General features: G+C 55.3%; 5 protein-coding genes across 5 annotated transcripts; all 5 read left to right on the top strand.

Moving 5' to 3' along the window:
• Positions 1–12: 12 nt before the first annotated feature.
• On the top strand, positions 13–1,401 carry LMXM_34_3350 (conserved hypothetical protein; the record flags this gene model as incomplete). Its single annotated transcript, XM_003879282.1, has 1 exon — positions 13–1,401. One exon carries the CDS (start codon positions 13–15, stop codon positions 1,399–1,401), a length of 1,389 nt encoding a protein of 462 aa, XP_003879331.1.
• A 1,156-nt stretch (positions 1,402–2,557) lies between these two features.
• LMXM_34_3340 (putative 6-phosphogluconate dehydrogenase,decarboxylating) lies at positions 2,558–3,997 on the top strand (the record flags this gene model as incomplete). The annotated part of the gene is made up of 1 exon (XM_003879281.1): positions 2,558–3,997. One exon carries the CDS (start codon positions 2,558–2,560, stop codon positions 3,995–3,997), a length of 1,440 nt encoding a protein of 479 aa, XP_003879330.1.
• A 4,646-nt stretch (positions 3,998–8,643) lies between these two features.
• On the top strand, positions 8,644–9,732 carry LMXM_34_3330 (putative mitochondrial carrier protein; the record flags this gene model as incomplete). The annotated part of the gene is made up of 1 exon (XM_003879280.1): positions 8,644–9,732. One exon carries the CDS (start codon positions 8,644–8,646, stop codon positions 9,730–9,732), a length of 1,089 nt encoding a protein of 362 aa, XP_003879329.1.
• A 5,968-nt stretch (positions 9,733–15,700) lies between these two features.
• LMXM_34_3320 (transport protein particle (TRAPP) subunit,putative) lies at positions 15,701–16,330 on the top strand (the record flags this gene model as incomplete). Its single annotated transcript, XM_003879279.1, has 1 exon — positions 15,701–16,330. The coding sequence occupies one exon, from the start codon at positions 15,701–15,703 to the stop codon at positions 16,328–16,330; it is 630 nt and encodes a 209-aa protein (XP_003879328.1).
• A 1,153-nt stretch (positions 16,331–17,483) lies between these two features.
• LMXM_34_3310 (conserved hypothetical protein) lies at positions 17,484–18,395 on the top strand (the record flags this gene model as incomplete). Its single annotated transcript, XM_003879278.1, has 1 exon — positions 17,484–18,395. One exon carries the CDS (start codon positions 17,484–17,486, stop codon positions 18,393–18,395), a length of 912 nt encoding a protein of 303 aa, XP_003879327.1.
• Between the last annotated feature and the right edge of the window lie 1,950 nt (positions 18,396–20,345).

The raw sequence follows: 20,345 nt of genomic DNA, 5'->3' as shown, positions 1-20,345 counted from the left end.
CAGTCGGCGAACATGTTGGGACGGTCTGGGATGCGCTTCGCAGCCGCCCCGCACCTTCGTCGGAGCGTTTGGTCGCTGCGCACCACTGCAACGCAAGGCTATCACGCACGCGCACCGCGCACCTTGCCCTGCAGTTCTTCAGTCGCTGCTCTCTTTAGTCCCGCTCGAGGGCTCAGCAGCACAGTGGGTCGCTTTAGCGGCACCTTTCACTACCGAAAAGCGCGCCTCACGCCCGAGGACGCGGTGGATCCCCTCACGAAGCCAACCAATATCGACAAGGCAGCCTTGCACGTCGTCTCGGTGCCGATCGGAAACTTGAAGGACTTCTCCTTGCGGGCCCTCGATGTGCTGCGCGGCGTCGACTACATTATCACCACCGATCGCCCTGCTACCAAGACTCTCCTGGACCTCGTGAACATCCCCAACCAAGGTCGCCTCATTCACTATAGCCGCGGAAATCGCAGCACCTCGCGAGAAAAGCTGGTGGAGTTGCTAAAGGGTGGGCGCAGCATGGCACTTGTCACGACGAGCGGCACTCCGTGCATTGGTGACGTCGGCGGGGAGCTGGTGCAAGAGATACAGAAGAGCGGTATTCGCGTCACAGCCGTGCCGGGGGCGTCAGCCCTGATGAGCGCGCTGGCGATATCTGGTTTGACAACTTCTGCTTACGAATCGGCGAAGAGTCACAAGGGAGGCGCTGGCGCAGCCGCCGACAGCGACGCCGGCCTCTCCCCTCAGACCTTTGAGGACGGCTCTTTCTTTTTTGGAAACGTACTACCCAAGTCTCACGGGGCGCGACTCCGGATTCTCCGCACTATCGTTGCCCCTGCCACATTTCCGTGCGTCTTCTACGAAGTTCCGCGCCGGCTGGTGATGGTGCTGCAGGACATCGCATCTGTACTGCCGCGTCGGTTCGTCTACGTCACACATGAGCTGACGAAGCTGAACGAATCCTTGCACGCTGACACAGCGGAACGACTCGTTGGCTTCTACCTCCGTCAAGAGGCACAGATGCTGGTGAGGAAAGGGCAACTTGTGCTGGTAATTGCCGGTGCTGGACCGAAAGAGACGGCGGCGTGGCTGGAGAAGGAAGCGGCGAAGCGGCGGCGTTTGCGCCGCACAGTCAGCGATCTTATGAAAGCTGCCCCGCCTGCGGCATCGTCGCACCTGGAATCGGCGACGGGCAACGGAGGGGCGAATGCAGCGGAATCATCGTCAACAGAGTGCAGCGTGACAACATCGAAGGAGGAGCGGCGGCAGCGTAAGAAGCAGCGAGCTGAGCTGCGGCGCTTGCGGCAGAGGAAGAAGCGCGAGCGCCTTATCCGGGCGATCGAATCCGAGCAGGAGAGACTGCGAGTCACCCTTTCCATTAATCGAAATGACGCTAGCCGGATAATGTGAGAGCTTTGGAGGTGCGACCGAGTGATGGAGGACGAAGCAGTTGCCAAGTGTGCCGTCGCTCTCGCACTCACCTACGGCGGTTGGGCGGCGAGGGAGTAGAGGGTGGGTTGTTGCCGGCAGCGTGCGCCTGCGCAGTGGAGACGACCTCACTAAGCACCGTCCCGGAATGTCAAGATACGCGCGACTCGTTCACGTTGTCGACGCCTCCACTTTGTTTCTATTGTGTGACAGTGTTTTTTGTTATCTGTTTAAACCACCCCAACGGCTAATCAGCCGCTTGTCGCTCTGCGGGGGTTTCACAGGGATCAAAGAAAATTAGCCCTACGCCTACACACAGATCGTTGAGGAGAAAACAACGAAAGCGGCACTACGTTTTGAAGATTTTCTCCGACGGTCGTGGTTGCGTACCACCTGCTCGCCGAGAAAAGGTGGTGAACACGAGGGGCTGCCCGTAGAGAGGGAGAGCTGTAACTGGTGCTGTCTTGCTCCCTCATGACCTTTTCCCGTTACTGGGATTCTCCCAGCGCTGAGGTCGCCCTGCGTGGCCGGAATCGTCTCGTTTTTCCCTTCGCTATCCTTCCCTCGCTCACGCGTCACTCCCATGCTCTGTCGCCGCGAATCCAATTTCTCGTCGACTCGCTGTTTCTGTTGCTTGACTCTTCCCACTCAATCACCCGTCTGCAACACCTGCCGCCCCCTTCGCCCCCCTCCACTCTCTCCCGACCTCGCAGGTAGTTGTACGAAGCACTGTTCAGTATTTTCTATAACACAATCCCCGTCTCCTCTCCGTTCATTCATCCTCAGTTTATCGGGACCCAAGCTCTTTGCCGATCATCCAACGTGCAAGGCGACGCTCAGCGAAGCAACGGACCAAACAAATCCCTCCCTCAAAAAAAAAGAGAAGCGGTGCTCTCTTCTACTGTGTTGTGTTGCCGTTGTGCATCAGCCTCTCTCTCTATATAGCTATACATCTACATATTTCTGCGCGCGCTCTGCCCTTCACCCATACACCCCCTCCCGCTCATCACACCACCCCTCACTTTCACCCGTTGTGTTCGCGTCAAGCGAGGCCGAAGGAGCCCCTTATTTACTGGCGCTTAGTCCCATCATACACCCAACACCCTTTTTCACACACAGAACGAATCCCTTATTCTCCATGTCGAACGACCTCGGTATTATCGGTCTCGGCGTCATGGGCGCGAATCTCGCCCTGAACATCGCCGAGAAGGGATTTAAAGTTGCCGTCTTCAACCGCACCTACACGAAGACGACGTCGTTTCTCAAGGAGCATGAGAACGAGGCGCTTGCCGTCAACCTAAAGGGGTACGAGACAATGAAGGAGTTCGCCGCGTCCCTCAAGAAGCCGCGCCGCGCGTTCATTCTCGTCCAGGCCGGCGCTGCTACGGACTCCACGATCGAACAGCTCAAGGAAGTTTTCGAGGAGGGCGACATCGTCATAGACACTGGCAATGCGAACTTCAAGGACCAGGACAGGCGCGCCGCGCAGTTGGAGAGCCAGGGTCTCCGCTTCCTCGGCATGGGCATCTCCGGTGGTGAGGAGGGTGCGCGCAAGGGGCCGGCCTTCTTCCCTGGGGGCACACCAAGCGTGTGGGAGGAGGTACGCGCGATCGTGGAGGCGGCTGCGGCCAAGGCTGAGGACGGTCGCCCGTGCGTGACGTTCAACGGCAAGGGCGGCGCTGGATCCTGCGTGAAGATGTACCACAACGCTGGTGAGTACGCCGTGCTGCAGATCTGGGGTGAGGCGTACAGCGCCTTGCTTGCCTTCGGATTCAACAACGATCAGATCGCTGACGTGTTCGAGTCGTGGAAGGCAGACGGCTTCCTCAAATCCTACATGCTCGACATCTCTATTGTCGCTTGCCGGGCGAGGGAGGCAGCAGGCAACTATCTGTCAGAGAAGGTGTTGGACCGCATCGGCTCCAAAGGTACCGGCCTGTGGTCGGCCCAGGAGGCTCTGGAAGTTGGGGTGCCAGCGCCCTCGCTCAACATGGCCGTCATCTCACGCCAGATGACCATGTACAAAGCGGAGCGTGTCGCGAACTCCAAGGCATTCCCTCACTTCCCTTGCGGCCCGTGTGAGAAAGCCACGGACAAGTCCCCGAACTCCCCCGAAGCGAAGCAGCTATTCCACGCCGTCAGCCTTTCCATCATTGCAAGTTACGCGCAGATGTTCCAGTGCTTGCGCGAGCTGGACAAGGTGTACGGATTTGGCTTGAACCTGCCCGCCACCATCGCAACCTTCCGCGCCGGCTGCATTCTGCAGGGCTACCTGCTGGGGCCTATGACGAAGGCCTTCGAGGAGAACCCGAACCTGCCCAACCTGTTGGACGCCTTCACCAAGGAGATAGCTGCGGGCCTTAATGACTGCCGCCAGATTCTCGCCAGGCTCACAGTGAATACGGCAGTGTCACTGCCGGTCATGATGGCCTCACTCTCCTACATCAACGCCATGTACACGGAGATTCTTCCGTACGGACAGCTGGTGTCGTTGCAGCGTGACGTCTTTGGCCGCCACGGCTACGAGCGCACAGACAGGGATGGTCGTGAGTCGTTTGAATGGCCCGCACTGCAGTAGACAGCCGCTCTCAACTAGCGGCTCAACCTCTTCCCTTTTCTCCCTCTGCCAGTTGAGTGTTCCCCCGCCTCTCCGGCCACAGTTGCCCCGGCCACGTGTGGGACACGCCGCACTCACGAAAAGCGCAGACAGAGGAGCATGCAAGACAGGGGCACACCTACGCAGGACTTTGGCACCCGATTCCGCTCTTAGACACCTGCGCGTAGCTCACCTGATTTTGTTTTTCGCTCTTCCGTTAGCCCCCACCCCCTCCCCTCCAATACACACACACAGACATAGGCCTCCAACGACAAGGGAGCGCCTCAATGCGTGTGGCATCTCAGGGTCCAGTGGACCCTGCACTCTGTGTGTGGGGCAGCCAAGCAGCCCACTCCCCGCCCTATCCCTGTGCCAAAATGCCGAACCACCTCTGGTGGTGACAGGGTCAAGCACCTACGGCCTAGGGGAGGTCAGAGCGGTGTGTCGCTGCTGACGTCGACTCTCAGGCCCTGGATGGCGTTTGCGTTGCACCCTCCTGCAGCAGTGGATACATCTGTGCCATCCATGTGGTGGACAGCGTATCAGCGTGGCAGGAGCGTATCCCATCCCCGACCCTCACACCGCCTGCTGGTGTGTGGCGCCGGCGCGTCACCCCGAGGGGGAGGAGATGCACCAGCTGGCGACCGGCATGAGGGGTGCTGCTGCGAAGCCATCTGGGAAGGGTCGGGTGGGTGGGCACTGTTTTGGGCAGAGGCCGCGCCTAGGTGGCTGTGTCGGTGCATTGCTGTGAGGCATGTCTGGCGCTGCCTCGCACGATGAGGTGAGGCCTGAGTCAGGGTCGTGGGGCAGAATGGAGCTGGACTCCTGTTGTGTGGCAAAGGGAAGCCGCAAAGCTTTTTTTGGTCCGCCCGCCGGACCTCTTAGCTGGCGCGTGCGAGACTCCAACCTTGGATGGCGTATCGTTTCTCCCAACCTTCCTTGTACACCCTTCCCCGTCTGTTCCGCTACAGCAGTTGGACGAGCATGTGTCCACCATGCTGCCTTTTTATTTGGTGGGAGTGACGAAATATTCTTCGACAGTGGAACATGAAGAAACGACTGGTGGTTCAACGCGGACGTCTGCGGTGCTGAGAGGAATTGGCATGGAGCGAAGTCAGCCCAGCAATAGTGGTCGTGTGCGTGAAGCGCTCTCAAAGAGGAGCGTCGAGGGATGGGATTGCTTTTCCTTTTTTCTCATTGTTTCGCTTGGCCACGAACAGCGGTGGGACTTAGTCGGCTGCTGCTGGGGGAGCGAGTTGAGAGAGAGGGGGAAGGAAAAAAAAGGCGGAGACGAAGGAGATGGTCGGCTAGCCCTCCTACCGCTCTTGCCACCGCGCACTGGTTGACCGGCGGTGCGTTTTCAGGTTTTATTTGCTTTTTGTTTGTCGTCTGCAACACGAGTGAAACACGCATCGCCAAGACAAGCGGATCGGGAAGAGACGACCAACAGTAAAAAAAGGGAAAACGCGAAGAAGATATAAAGGACGCGCAACGGGGTGGGGGCGGCGAAGATAAAAATTTGTCTTTTATTGCACAGTGAGGAGGGCTTCGAGCCACAAGGGAGACGCCGTGCTGTGCCTGCCTCCCGTCCCGCTTCATTCATGTATCGCCCTTCTTTGTTTCGTCCTGTTGCCTTTGGATGCTTTCGTTTCCTTTTGTTCTTCGCCTTGTCATGTTTAGCCTCCGACTGCCACTGCAACCACGCGTAGGGTTATGAAGGCTCTTATTACCCCCCCCCAACACACACACACGCGCACCCACACACACACACACTCCGTCTAAGGTTCAAGCGCTTTCCCTTCTTTTGCTTCTTTGCTTTCATTTTGTGCGCTCTTTTGTTTTTTTCTCCGAATTTTTTTTTCGCGCAGTTGTGTGCGTGGCGCGAAATAAAAAGAAAGCGAAATCATGTGTGTCTGTCTGTGTGTGTGTGCATGTGAGGAGGCGCGCGGGTGTGAACCTGGGTATGCTGTTTGTGCGTGGTTACCTTTACGAGTGTGTCCTGTGTGCAGTAGTTGACTGTATGGCAGCATGATGGAGCAGTGCGCTGTATCGCGCTTCCATCGCATATTCTGCAAGCTGGAGCAGGTGTGTAAAACTAAGCCAGGCATTCACACTTACACGCAACTCCTACGCGTCGGGGCACACACACACACATGCGCGCGCACGCAAATCCACATTCTCTTATGGCTGCGCTTTTTCTTTCTTTTTTCATCGCGTTTCCGAGCTTCCCGACTCTAAATACATTTCTTGTTCTGTCTCTCCTTTCCAATCGGGCTATCCGTAGCTGCCGTCCGCCTCCCCATTCTTCGCTGTTTACGGTGCACCGTTCTACTCAATATTACACCCGCTGTACACCCTCCTTCCCAGCACTCACGCCCACACGCGATGGTGGAGAGAAAGACAAGTCGCTAACGGGTGTCCGCGGGTGCGCGTGCTTGTGTTGGTGCGGGTAGAGGCCTCGGATATAGAGGGAAGGGCATTCTTCATGCGAGGCTGAAACGAAAAAAATGAAAGACTGCGTTGCGGGGGAAGAGCAGCGGCCCTTTGGCGATCGATTCGCGTTTCAGGACAGCAGCACGACGGAATGCGAAGAGACGAAAGAGAGGAACGAAGGGAGGAGGACGGCAGTAACAACGAGCGACGATGAACTCGTAAGGGGACGACTGACAATGATGGCCCTGAGGAACAAAAAAACGCCGCTGAGATGTGGATGACCCTCTTACACACGCATGCGCGCACGCACTCTTTCTTCGTCCTTCTACCCATTTTACTCAAGCTATGACATGCACGCTCACTCGAAGGCTGCAGAACCCCGCGAGAAAGCAACGCTCAACTCGACGCTCGAAATCTAACGAAGAAAAACCGGCAAGAGGGAGCTCAGGTGCACCTGCGCGATGCTCCGAAATTCAGCGTGTCCAAGTAGCCTTGGATCTTCGCTGGTGCCATACCTGCCCGTGCAGGTGCTAGACACTCCCTGGATCGTTTTGTTCTTTGTGGCTGTTCTGTCAACAGGCTCATTGTTCGCATGGGCAGGCGGACAGGGAGTATTCTCGGATGGAGGGCCTCTGTTGAGTGCGCCGTTCCCCCCTACTCCTGTAAGAGGGCGGGCGGATACCAGAGTCAGTGATCCAGCATAGCCTTCCTCCATGCGACCGCACGGACCCACACGCACAACTACACCTGTGTCTCTTGAATGCGTGTAGGTGTAGGTGTCTGCGTATCCCCATGACTGTGTGCTCTCCCTCTCCTTCGACTATCTTCTCTCTGCATCTCTCCTTCTGGTCTCTCCCAACGATACCCCCCCCACCTTCCTCTCCTAACTGCCCATGCACCACATGTGCACCTACTCACCGCATGATGCGCCTCACCAAACAATCTTCAATACTATAAACCACCACAACACACTGTACTTTCGCCTTATTCTGTTTCTCTCGTCAACCATGTCGTCATCATCCCTCACCTCAAGAATTTGTTCGAGATACGTCTCACCTTCATCTAATCATTGTAACATCATTACTCTACCCCTTCGTCTCTCTCCCTTCGCCACGGGGGCCCTCCTCCCCTTCCCCAATACTTTTCACTTCTCTCTGCACGCAGAGACTGAAACCCTCATCACAAGGCGACACGCTATCACCAGCCACAACTAAACCGCCCCACTCCTTCTATGTTCGCTTTTTCCTCCTCCTTAGTTATTCCCGGGTGTGATACGCTTCGTGCAGTTGCCGTTCTGTGCTTCCCTTTCTTTCGTGCCTTTTCTTTTTCAACATCAATCACCGTATTTTGAACGCTAGCACGTTCTTGTCTTTCTGGCTCTCCCCTCTTCTTACTCTCTCCACGTGCACTTGGCTGCGAGGCAGGCAACACAGCAGCGGAGGAGTCCAGCGACGCATGAAACGGCCGTATGGTTTGTGGTTGTGCGTCCGCTCTCTTCTACGCTTCTCCTGTGTTTGAGCGTCTTCCCCTTCTTTTTCGTCTCTCCCCCGCTCTCGCTTTCCTGCCACAGTTTCGTCGTACACAGCGGATAGAGGAGCCGCATACGCACCCACTAACCCCCCCCACCCACCCACCCACCCCTCCGCCTTACGAACCGGGATTGTGGGCCATCGTCACCGGTGCGTCATTCCTCGAATCCGCTGACACACGCACCATTCCTCGCCAGTCTTCTTTTTTTTCTGTTTGCTATCTTTCACTTTTCTTCTCTCGTTCTTTTGCGCTCTCTTCGTCCCGCCTGTACTCAGTTTTGTTCTGGGCTCCCTTTCTCTGTACTTGTGCTCGCCTGCGTCGACGCGTGGGGGCGTTGATTGCAGTTGTCGGATTTACGCCTCGTCGCCGCGTACCGTGTTTTGAAGGGTCGAGCGTCAGCAGTATAGGGTGTGTGAGCCACGTAGCGTCACACGCATCTACACATACATACACGGGCGAACCTGTTCATTGTTGCCGCGCTCTTTTGGTGGCGGCTAAGAGACACGGAGGGACCTAGGAGCAGCGACACGTAAGCACACACCTGCGTGCGTGCGCGCGCTAGCTCTCAGGGTTACATCCTGGTATTGCCACGGGTTCATCTCCTGCTGTTACACGGCCTCTCTCCCTCCCTACTTCTCAGAGAACCATTCCAAGCTTGATTCGCCATGGCGCAATCTCTTTCACCGTCCCTGAACGGCTCCTCGCCGAGCATGCCGGCGAAGAGGGAGCATCTGTGGATGCATGGCGTTGCAGGCATGATGGGCGGGTCAGCCGCGATGATGATGTTTTACCCGCTGGACTTCCTACGCACTCGCACGCACACCCTTCATCAGGGAAGCCGTGCGATGCCGCTTCGCTCCGTTCGAGAGATTTTGCGTCAGGAAGGTTTGCGCGGCATGTACAAGGGTATCGTTGTGTCTGTCGTTTCGCACAGCATTGGGTGGGGACTGTACCTGGTCACCTTCCGCTCCGCGCAGCAGCGCCTCACGGAGTTACTCGATGAAACGCTGGAGGACTCTATGATTGAGCAGTCCGGTCTCGATTTTATGAGCGCATGCGTCGCGGCCACTATCACTGGCACTGTCGTCACGCCGCTCCACGTCGTCAAGACACGCCGCCAGCTGTGCGACGGCAACCGCCTTCACAGCGGCGTCCGTGCGCAGCCGCTGCCGTCCGGTTTCGCTGGGGTAAGAACTATTGTGCGGCGGGAGGGGTGGAGGGCCATGTTCCGCGGACTGTGGCCTCAGATACTGCTCACCGGCAACACCACCATCCAAGTGACCATATACGAGTGGTTCCGGCGTAACCTGTTCACCAACCACGAAAATCCCTCGCCGCTGCAGGTGGCACTGGCCTCCGGCTTTTCCAAGGCAGTAGCTTGTATCTTCTTCAACCCCCTCGAGGTCGTGCGGACCTGCCTACAGGATCAGCGTAACCACGGCAGGCAGGAGTACAAGAACATGTTGACGGGCTTGCAGACCATCTGGCGCAGTGAGGGGCTCATCGGCATGTACCGCGGCCTTCCCGTGAATGTGGCACGCGTCATCCCGTCAACGATGATGGCGTTTGTGCTGTACGAAAAGTTTTTGTGGGCGATTCGCGCGACGTACGAGATGACTGAGTCGCTGCACGTTAAAGGCACTGCCACCTCGAGCACCAGCACTGCCTTCAAAGGGGCCCCCGCTGTTGGCACTCTCAGCACTGCAAGCAGCAGCAAGACAGGTTTTGCTGTGGGACAGCCTCAGTTTCAGTAGTCTAATGTCACACCGCCGGCATGTCCCGTAAACGGCGGTTCAGGACTGCGCGGAGGAAGAAGTGAAGCTACGCAACAGGACCAAGGAGAAAAGAGCGGTTGAGTTGGACACGTGAAAAAAAAGCGACTCACGACGAGAAGGCGAGGCGCGCTAGTGCGCGATGTGCGCCGCGAGGGAAAGCCTCAGCTTCCCTTCCAACCCGCCAAGGCGTGTCGTCGTTGGTGGGGGCGGCACACGTCGCCGAAACGTACGACGTTCCGTCATGTGGCGCTCTTACACGAGCAGGAGACTCCCACAAATGGAGAAGAGCGACGCATTCGTGGGCACGACGTGGTCGTCCGAAAAAAAAAGGAGAGGACTGGGGGAGACTAGAGAGAGAGGCGCGCGCAAGGCCGCAAAAAAAAGAAGAAAACGCTCTTCTCTTTTCAACGAGTCCGCCCTTTGCCACACAACAGGAGTCCAGCTCCATTCTGCCCCACGACCCTGACTCAGGCCTCACCTCATCGTGCGAGGCAGCGCCAGACATGCCTCACAGCAATGCACCGACACAGCCACCTAGGCGCGGCCTCTGCCCAAAACAGTGCCCACCCACCCGACCCTTCCCAGATGGCTTCGCAGCAGCACCCCTCATGCCGGTCGCCAGCTGGTGCATCTCCTCCCCCTCGGGGTGACGCGCCGGCGCCACACACCAGCAGGCGGTGTGAGGGTCGGGGATGGGATACGCTCCTGCCACGCTGATACGCTGTCCACCACATGGATGGCACAGATGTATCCACTGCTGCAGGAGGGTGCAACGCAAACGCCATCCAGGGCCTGAGAGTCGACGTCAGCAGCGACACACCGCTCTGACCTCCCCTAGGCCGTAGGTGCTTGACCCTGTCACCACCAGAGGTGGTTCGGCATTTTGGCACAGGGATAGGGCGGGGAGTGGGCTGCTTGGCTGCCCCACACACAGAGTGCAGGGTCCACTGGACCCTGAGATGCCACACGCATTGAGGCGCTCCCTTGTCGTTGGAGGCCTATGTCTGTGTGTGTGTGTGCTGCAGGGGGATGAGTCACGGAGAAAAGTAAGACCAAATGGGAGAGTGAAGGGGAGGGCAAAGGCGCCGAGGGCCGTGCCAAGTGGGACAAAGACTGTATGATCTTTCTCTTTTTCATTGTGAGGGGAGGCAAGTCCCGGGATTGTGAAGGGCTCGGCCTGTGTGAAAATTATCGTGGAAGATGTCTGACGACGGTGGTGCGTTTCTCCTGTTTTGTTGACTGCGCGTGCGTGCCGGTGATGGGTAGTATGCGTGCCCTCCGTTGTGATTCACAAGCAATAAAAAGAGGAGTGAGGCTTAGCGACTTAGCTGCGAAAGGAATGCATCAAGCTCGCAGCTGGGTAGGCACTCATGGACAAGCCGCTGCACACATGTGCAACTCGGAAATGAGCGAACTCACCGCGGTGAAGACAACAGTCTTGCACTGCCATACTGCAAGGGAGAGAATACACGAAAGAGTGTGTGGCCACGCTTGTGGCAACTGTCGCTCTTCCTCTCCCAGACCCGGCGACTTCTCAATATGTGAGCATGACGGGCGCAAATGTGGCCCTGCTCGAGGGGTGCGTGTTGGACCAATTCTTGTCGAGTGGAGTGTGTATTAGTGTTTGTGCGCCTGTCGTGGTGTACAGTGGTGGCGTGTGCTTGAGTTAGCGGGCAAGTGAGAGAGGGGGTGGTGGTGGGGGAGTCGCATGCACCCCCTCCCCCCTCGTTTCTNNTAGTTGTCTTTCTTCGTTGCTTGTTTTTTTTGTTTCATGCGTTCCTATGGCGCTTACACGGTATCATGTAAAATGGAAGCCCGAAGAAACAGAATAGCAGCAGCGAACAAAAAAAAACAGAAGAAGAGGGAGAAGGAAAAAGGCAAGAGCTAGCCAGTAGAAAACAAACAGTATTCACTCCCACGCACCAGGCTCACGGACTTCCTTAAACACGGAATAGTGTGGGGGGATAGGCAGCAGCGCCACGTCGTCTATTGTACTCGGAAACAACAGCGATAACAAAACAAAAAAAACCTGACCAGAATACTCTCGCACACGAACAGGGCCCTTTACTTTTTATTTTCTTATTGGTTTATATATATTTTTTATTATTGTTGTTCCAGAGTGTGTTCGTGTGCGTCTTGCAAGTGTGATTGATTCTCTCTTTTTCGTTTCTCCTGTGCTGATCAAGTGACCTTACTTTCGTCCTCGCGTTGACTGTGATTTTCCTCTAAGCAGGAGGAGGGACGTAAGTGCGGTGGCCACAAGCTAATCAGACCCTTCTCTTTTCCTACCTGTGCGCGCATGCTCCCCCCTCTCCCGAAGATACAAAAAATTGTGACCACCGCTCATGCCGTTCTGAGAGTACAGCGCTCATAAAGGATAACTCCCACGTTTCGTGTGCACGTGTGTGTGTGTCATTGTGCTCGTGCGGTGCTGTCACCACCTCCTCCTTATTTGGTGATTGTCCTTGCCTTTGTCTGTCTCTTTGTTGACTATGAGGGAATAGGGTCGCGGTGTACTACTGGTATGTCGGTGCCACTGCTATCTCGCTTTCGCTCGGTCTGGCGGTAGTGACGGACTTCCCTGCGGGTTTTGTACTTTGACACACGCCCGTGTTTTTCGCGGTCTCTTCTCTGTTTCTTGTGTTTTTGAGAGTATGCGTCGATGGGATGTCGTCAACGCCGATGCTCGGTTCCTGATTCAAGAGACCCACGTGATCGAGGAGGGACAGCGAGGGCTAACCATCAGACAAAAAGCAAAGGACCGCGTAATCAGCGGCCATGAGAGGTGGGGGCAATAAGAAAGCCGGTGCGTACGCAAATCTCTCTCGCGGCCTGGCATGAGCCGCATATTTACGCGTTCCACAAAATATGCAAAAGTGTCTCACCATCAGACTGGCCGATCTTCGCGACGCTCATATACTTTTCAGTCCTTTCTTCTCTAGCGTTCTGTGAGTGTGTCCGGCGTGTCTTGTTTCTCTTCTTTTGTTTTTAGTGTGCAGTACTCTTGATTATTCCCTTGGCGTTTCAATCTGTGGCGATGACACAGGCACCCGCTGACCCAACGAACGGGCTCAGAGGTGTAACGAGAGATGGCGAGAAAGTGGGAAAGGGCGGGTGCCAACTGGAAGGCAAGCGACGGCTTAGAAAACAGAACACTGTGCGACAGGCTTGTAGGAGTAGCTGTTCCGGCAGAATAACATGGACACCGAAAAAGAAACGCGACAAGAAAGAAGAGCATAACGGGGGCCGCCTACTTTTTTTTCTGTGATTATTCTGAGGTGTCTCTGCTGTGACTCCGTTTCCTTTCGTCTCTCTCCCTCTTCACTCGCCTTAGCATCTCCGACCTTGGTGGGTCATCTATGTCTGTGTGCGCGCTAGTCTTCTGTTGTGGCCTCTTCGTCTTTTTCCTGTGTAGCTAAGCCGCAACTCGTCAGCATCTCTCTCTTTTTTTTTGGTGCGCTGCTTTCTCTTTCTCTTGGGAAGCGACAAACCTCCACGAGGGCTCTCTATGCTATGCTCTGTACCGGATGTGTGTGTATGTGTGTGTGTCTTGATGTCTCGCTCAATATTTCGCACTTTTCCGGTGCTTGACGATGGTGATGATATGCTGATGTTTGACAGGAAGAGTAGCTTACTACTCTACTCGACGGAGGACGACCCATTAGCCCGCAAAGCTATCATGGGAAGGGTGGAGGCCAAGGCAAATGCACCTTTCACGCGTGTAGCGACGGCGCTGTAGCACGCAGAAGGAAGCTGTGGCGAAAGGAGAAGGCTTTTTTTTGGAGGAAGAGAGAGAGCGCATACCATGCTCAGCGGTGCTTACGGACAGACACCCTCACACAAAATCGAATCCCTCGCCAGTCGTGTGCTCAGAACGAAAAAAAAGCTCCCTTCACATCCCTTCGTGTGCAGTGTTATCATTCGTCTCTTCGTGTGCCCTTCTATCGACTGACGTCTGCTTCTTCTCTTTCAGTGCTTCCCTACTTTCTTTCCATCTCCCCCGCTGCTGACGTTTCATTGTGAAAGCAGGCCGCTGCTACAAAAAAAAGGACAGAAAAAAAGAAACGAGAAATAAGAGAGACGAGACCTCGCCCGCCTCCCTCCGCTCTTCACGTACAAGTGAAGGCTCCTTGCTTTTTTCTTTGTTTTTTTTTTTCCAAGGCGTACATGTGTGCGAGATGTGTCATCGACGCCGTTTCGTTCTGAGAGGCCCCCTCTTCCCCCCTTCCCTCTCGTTATTTCTACCTCTTCTACTTTCTGCATCTTTTTTTTATGTCTATTTTGCGCTGCTCTTCTCTGTTCCTATTTTCTGTGTGTGTGTGTGTGGGAGCGCAGCCGTATCGGAGGTGTCTTGGCCTTCGCTCCTTTTCTATCTCTGCCTTGTCGCTTTCTTTTCTTTGGTCGGCTCTCCCTTGCCCTCTCCCTCCCCCTCTGGTTCATCATATGTCGATGTATGCATACGCGAGTGTTTTCTATTTCTTTAGCCCACGCGTGTACCCTCTTTTTTTTGTTTCTTCGTGTGTGCGCGTGTGCGTGCGTGCGCGCGCGCTCTTTTCACCCAGCGGCTGCTTCTAGCAGATGGGCCTCGTGTGTTTGTTTTCTTTTTTGGAGGCCTGCAACGTGCGTCACCCGCGCCACACTTATCACCACTTCCTCCGTCTCACGCCTCGGGGTCTGTTTGTGTCCCCCCTCCCCCAACTTCTGTGGGCTGCGCCTCTTTCATGCTGCAGCACCTCTTTTGGCTACATATCTAAACGCCTGTGTGTCTTGTCCAGGGTATGGAGAAAAGGAAAGAGGGAGAGAGGACGGTGGATGCGTTGGGCACACGGTAGCCAGGAATCGGAAGCCCCCCTTCCCCCAAAAAACAAACAAGCACGAGGTGAAGTCGTCTCTACAGTTGCGGACCCATTCATCGTACGTCTATCTGTCACTCACCAGTATGATTGGTGAAGACACTGAAGACATTGTTTCCTGCTGTAAGATTCCTTACTCCGCTTCCATCCGCGAAGGTGCTTCGGGATGCGTTTTTCGCGCCCGCAAAGACGTTTCTGGATGCCTGCTTATAGTTTGCGGACGGGGACAACTGTGTGAAGGTACGATAAATAGGAATAGAGAGGCAGCATGGAAGCCAGAGGTATGCCCATTCTCTCTCCGAAACATCTACTTACGGAACACAAGTACACGCTCCTCATGGCAGCATGAGTGCCACGAACAAAAAAAACGGCGTTGTGTGTTGGTGCGGTTTCATGACGTCGGATTTTTCTGTATTATTTCCTGTGCCGCATTACTATTTATTATTATTATTGTTCTCCCCGCACCCACGTACCCCCCTTTGGTGTTGTCGGTGTCCTCTCGGGTTCGCTTCGCTCAACATCTTCTCATTTGCCCCTCTTTTCTTTTTTACATTGTCTTCCGAATCGAAAACAAACAAAAAACGCGCTGCTGCCTCCCTGCGTTGTTTGTTTCTTGATGATTAGGCATGTGCAGCGTGCGAGCTTGGGGCCATGAGAAATAGCCACAACCACAACGCCGAAAAAAAAAATTATATATCTATATCGCGGCATCTGCATTTTGGCGCTTCTTCGTCATCTCGCACTCGCACGCGTGCATGTGCAGCACCAGAGAAGCACGAGCGAGAGAAAAAACAAAACAGCAGCACATTGCTAGTGAGCTATACAGTACGAAACCGCACTTCTGCGCTAGTCCACTTCTCGTGCTTCTTCGCTCTCTCTTTATCTGCACCTGCTATGCCTCTTCCCCATCGCTCCAGTGCCCCCCCCCCCCCCCCACGCCCGCTCCATCAGCGCAGCCTGGAGGACAACCGCGCTTCGAGAGGCCAGAGCAGGATCCACTGCCTGTCTTCCACACCGAGGAGTGCTCGTGATTTTGAACTTGAATCAAGCCACATCTATACAGATTTTCACACGACCGTTGGCGAGCGAGAAAAATGCGCCAGCGAACTGTCGCCACAGGCAAGGTGGTGAGCGACAAGAGCGGTGCCGCGGCAGAACTCTCTTCCAGCGAGCACACCCAGGTTGCGTTGTCGGCGTTTAGCTTTTTGTTTTCGGAGCTGTGTGTACGCGCCTACACGTTCCCGACAAAGGTGAAGAACGTCGAGGAGGTGGAGGCCCGCTTGACCTCTCTTGGCGCGCATGTTGGGACCCGTCTTATCATGCTTTCCTCTGTCCGCGACCCCGTCGACCTGCAGCGCCGCCCGCTAACAATTGACGCGGTCTTGAAGTTGCTACAGGAGAAGCTGTGGGCACGCTGGTTTGGCCGTCCCGCCAGCGAAATCCAGCGTGAGAGCAACTCCGATCGCTTCTTCCTCTTTGACAGCGACCCAATCGTCCTCCGCTACGTCCACCCATCCCCCGACTACGTGGACAGCGAAGGCCGGTGGAACGTGAACTACGCCGGCTTCATGGGCGGCATTATTCAAGGCGCACTGCAGTCAATGGGCTTTGAGGCGGAGGTGCAGACGTATCACCAGCCGGAGCCCGGGAAGCCTCACCAGTCGCTGTTCGTGATTGCTTTTGCGAAGCACGTCTGGGATCGGGAACGGAAGATGCGAACCTGACACCGTGTGTGGATTACGTGGGGCGTGTGTGAGTACGTTTCTCGCCTTTGGCAAAGAGCTTCCGTTGGCGCTTCCGTGTTTTGTCATGTGATCTGTGCGTGTGCCGTGTATGGCACTTGCAACGCAACGCACACCTCTGTGCCACAGGCGGAGGAAACTGCCTTTTGCTCTCTTGCCTGATGAAGCTGATTACCTTTCTCCTTCCTTGGAGAGACTCGGCATGTATGTGCGTGTGCTGGGGCGTATTTGCCTGCTCTGACTCTAGGCCCCGCCGAGAAAAGAGGCAGCGGGCATTGTGTTGCTCGGTGCTGTGTGCCTCTGTAGGACCAAGCTCCTTGTGTTTTGGCTTGTTTGGCTATCCTATCACCCTATCGGAAGCTCCACCGATTCGAACGCGAATCTTTAGAGTCGTTGGCACATGAAGGTACGTTGCGGATTGGCGAAGCGATTTGCTGGGGTTTTTTCTCCGACTGTTGCCTCGCTTTCGCGCCACTTGCGCCGCCTAGCGGCTCTGCTTCAGAGATAACGGCGCAAGCGCCGTCACTGAACCGGCCGTGTTCGCTGATGCTGGAGTGAATCCCATCACGTTAAACGCCAGAGGAGGAGGAGCACGATGTGCTCTTCTTTACTGAAACACAACAAGTGAAAGGACGTTGTGCTGGTCGGCCTTAGTCCCGCCTGCTGTTTCCCCCAAACATGCTTCCCCGCATTTCCGAGGGCATATCCACCCGCTTCGTTTCACCATTGCCTCTCTCACGTGAACACCCCACCCACCCACCTGCACACATGGCCAATCTCGCATACTCTCTGCACCTTCCCCTGCCCCCCTGCTCTCCTCCTACTCTGCCAAAAAAAAAACGAGAAGAAAATCGAATTAATTCGAAGCAACCAACAATCGTGGATCGTGTAAACACCCTTCCAACTCCTCCTTCACCCCCATTACACACACGCACATACACCGAAAGACAGACACAGCCGCGCAAACGCTGTCTTCGCACTCCTCCCTCCTCTTTCTCTGTCTGTGTTGTCTCTCCTGTACTTTTCTGGCCTTTTGTTTGCCCCGCCCGCTACTCGTGCTTGTGTTGATCGCTGTTTTTGTGTCTGTCTTTGGTTTGTGTCACACCGCGAAGCGTCCGGGAGGGAAGCGCGCATCATGGCGGGGGTTCTCACGCTAAACTTGGTGCTGCAGAGGTCCAAGACGGACGATATTCGCCGAGTCCAGAAGCTCAATGTATGCGCGTCGCAGATCCAAGATATCGGCGTGCTGCGGCAGGCCGTTGCGTTGGAGGTGCTGTCCTTGTCGCTAAACGATATTTCAGAGCTCGGTGCCTTGTCGAATTGCCGCCGACTGGCGGAGGTTCACCTCCGCAGGAACCAAATCCGCGACATCAACCAAGTGCTGCATCTCTCTCGCCTGCCCTGCTTAGAGGTTCTCAATTTGGCCGACAATCCCATCACCCGTGACCCCAACTACCGACGCTTCGTTGTCGCCGCCATTCCATCGCTCGAGCGCCTCGATGAACGCGACATCACCGACGAGGAGCGTGACAATGCCCTTGCAGTGTTTCCGCAGCTGCTGAGTTTTGCTCCTCCGCCGTCAAAGTACGCACGGCCGCTGGAGGGCATCACACCACCAACGATTCAGGAGCGCGAAGCACAGGCGCGGACGAGCAGCACGCAAGTCAGCCACAGCGGTGCCACCGGGTCCGAGGCAGGTCGTCACAACGTGCACCCTAGAAAGGCCACTAACAGTGCCACTGGCGTCTGCGGCGGTAATGTGTACAACGGCCGTGGTGGCTCGGGGGCCAGCGGCAATCCAAACCTTCACAAGGCCCCGTCTGCGCCAATATATCAGGATCCGCACCGCGGTGCTGGGCCTCCTCCCGCTCGCTCCAACCCCACCGTGCGTGCTCAGGCCGTCAACGACTATCAGTCCGTCTCATCTTACCCGTCCGGGCCTTCCGAGGAAGGCGTGGTGCAAGCTGTCAAAGTACTATGCTCGGAGCTCTCACTTGAGGCGCTGGATGATGTGCGCCGCTTTATCGACTCCCTGAACGGGTATTAGGGAGGGTGGTGTTGCCCGACACGGTGTCGTCATGCGTTCACGCTTGTGCAGTGCCGTGTGCCATGTGTATGTATGTGTGTCTGCTCAAACACCACGCTGAACGGGAAACGGCGATTATTGGAGGGGAGTGGGATCGAGAGGGCAGGGCATGTTCAAGTAATTTGTAACGTGCTGGCCCGACCGCTTTTTAAAAAAAGCTTCTTCGAGACTGTGCACACGACTTGCGCATCAAAACATTGTTATCACACCGTCCGGAACGATTGCGCACGCGCAGGTGCCAAAGAAAAAGAAAGGAACGTCTGGAAAAAAATGTAGATTTAAATGTCGGAATTATGCGTCACACTGCGTGTGTGTTTGTTTGCTCACTTCTGAGAAGGGAAGCGAAGAAATCTATGGTGACGCGGACAAGGACAGTCGCGCGCTGGTACGTACGCCACAACGCTCGACATCACGTGGGAGGCTTCCCAAAGCGGAGCGATACCTTAACCGAACGTTCTAGAGTAGGGTGCAGAGTTGTATAGTGAAGCAAACGCTTCCAGAAGTAAACAAAGAACCCGCAGCGGCAGAAGGAGAGGAGACTAAAGTCGGTCAGGTGAGACAGTGATTTCCTCGCCTGCCTTCATGCGTCGCTCACGCACTTGTATCTTCGTTTTACCTTACACTGGCGCTTTCCTCATCGAAGGGAGTCACATCACGCGTGCTTGCTGCGTTAGGTCACACGTTCGCTTGTGTGTCGGTCGTCTTTTCTTTTCTGTGCGTGCGTGTGCCCCTTTACCCCTTCTGTACGCCGAACTGAGAGTGAAGAAAAATGACAGTGGATGTTTTCTTCAGATTTTCAGCACTTTTTTTTTTCCTTGTTCGTGCTACCCTCACTTCAGCTTTATTGCACTCGGTATGTCACGCTTGTCTTAGGCGTACCCACTTGTGCACGTGAATATCTATGTATGTGCGTGTGTCCAGCTGCGTTTTTTTTTTTTTCGTTTTTCTTTGGGGGAGGGGTGTGTGAGTGTGGGTGTGGGTGAGTGCATGTGTCTCTCTGCCTCTCTCTGTTTGTTCTGCACGGACTTGCTGCCTCTTCGCTTCGTCTTCGGTTCGTTGTTTGTGTATGTTGGCGTGCGCGATGGGGTGCTTTTTTTCTTCTTTTTGCGTGCTCTTGTCTCACCCTTTCTCACCCTCTTTCACCCTCTGCCAGCACACCCACAGCATTGCCTCACCCTTGTATGCTTTCTCTTGTCTTGTCTTCCTTTTTTTGTCTTGCGCTCTCGTCCTCCTTTTACGGCGCTGAATGCGCAGAACTGCAACGTGGTGAGGGTTCACAGAAAGATGAGAACATCCACAAAAAAAAGACCGCTCATCTCGACATGTGTGATTGGAATCCATTGCAAGGGCAAATCGTTCAGCATCAAGAACCACCGTCCCTCGAGAGACCCCATGGCTACCACCCTTCATGACCCAAAAAAAAACACGTCTTTTAACGCTTTAAGTGTCGTCGCTCGATGCCACGACTGGTCTTCTGTGCTTTCAGATCACACAAGCAGCTGCGTTGAATATCCTATGCTCAACACAGGACGTTCCACAAACTCCCTTATGCGCGCGTTGCCGGTTTTCACGAAACCCTTCCTCACTTTTCACTGTTCTCCTTCTTTTGCTGTCCTCGCGGCTCATGGCGGTTGCATGAGAATCACACCGAGGTATCTCTTTCAGAGGCGGCCGCTCATCAGCGGTCTGCTGAGGCTCTTTCCGCTCGTAGACGAGAACGCTACTTTGAGCCAGCGGTCATCGTCGCACTGCTCTCTGGTCGGTGTGGTCATCGATGGTGGAAGCGAGCGCTTCTGCGTCCGTGAAAGGCCCAGGCGTGAGTCTTTTCTATCTCTTTTTTATGTGTTTCTTCTCTTGTGCTCCGGAGGAGAAACACGGCTACGCTCACCTACACAACGGCACACACACGCG

The sequence above is a fragment of the Leishmania mexicana genome, chromosome 34 (assembly GCF_000234665.1).
Source record: "Leishmania mexicana MHOM/GT/2001/U1103 complete genome, chromosome 34".
Taxonomy (NCBI): Eukaryota; Euglenozoa; class Kinetoplastea; order Trypanosomatida; family Trypanosomatidae; genus Leishmania; species Leishmania mexicana.
The sequence above is the reverse complement of the archived record's forward strand: the minus strand, read 5'-3'. Positions and strand labels throughout refer to the sequence as shown.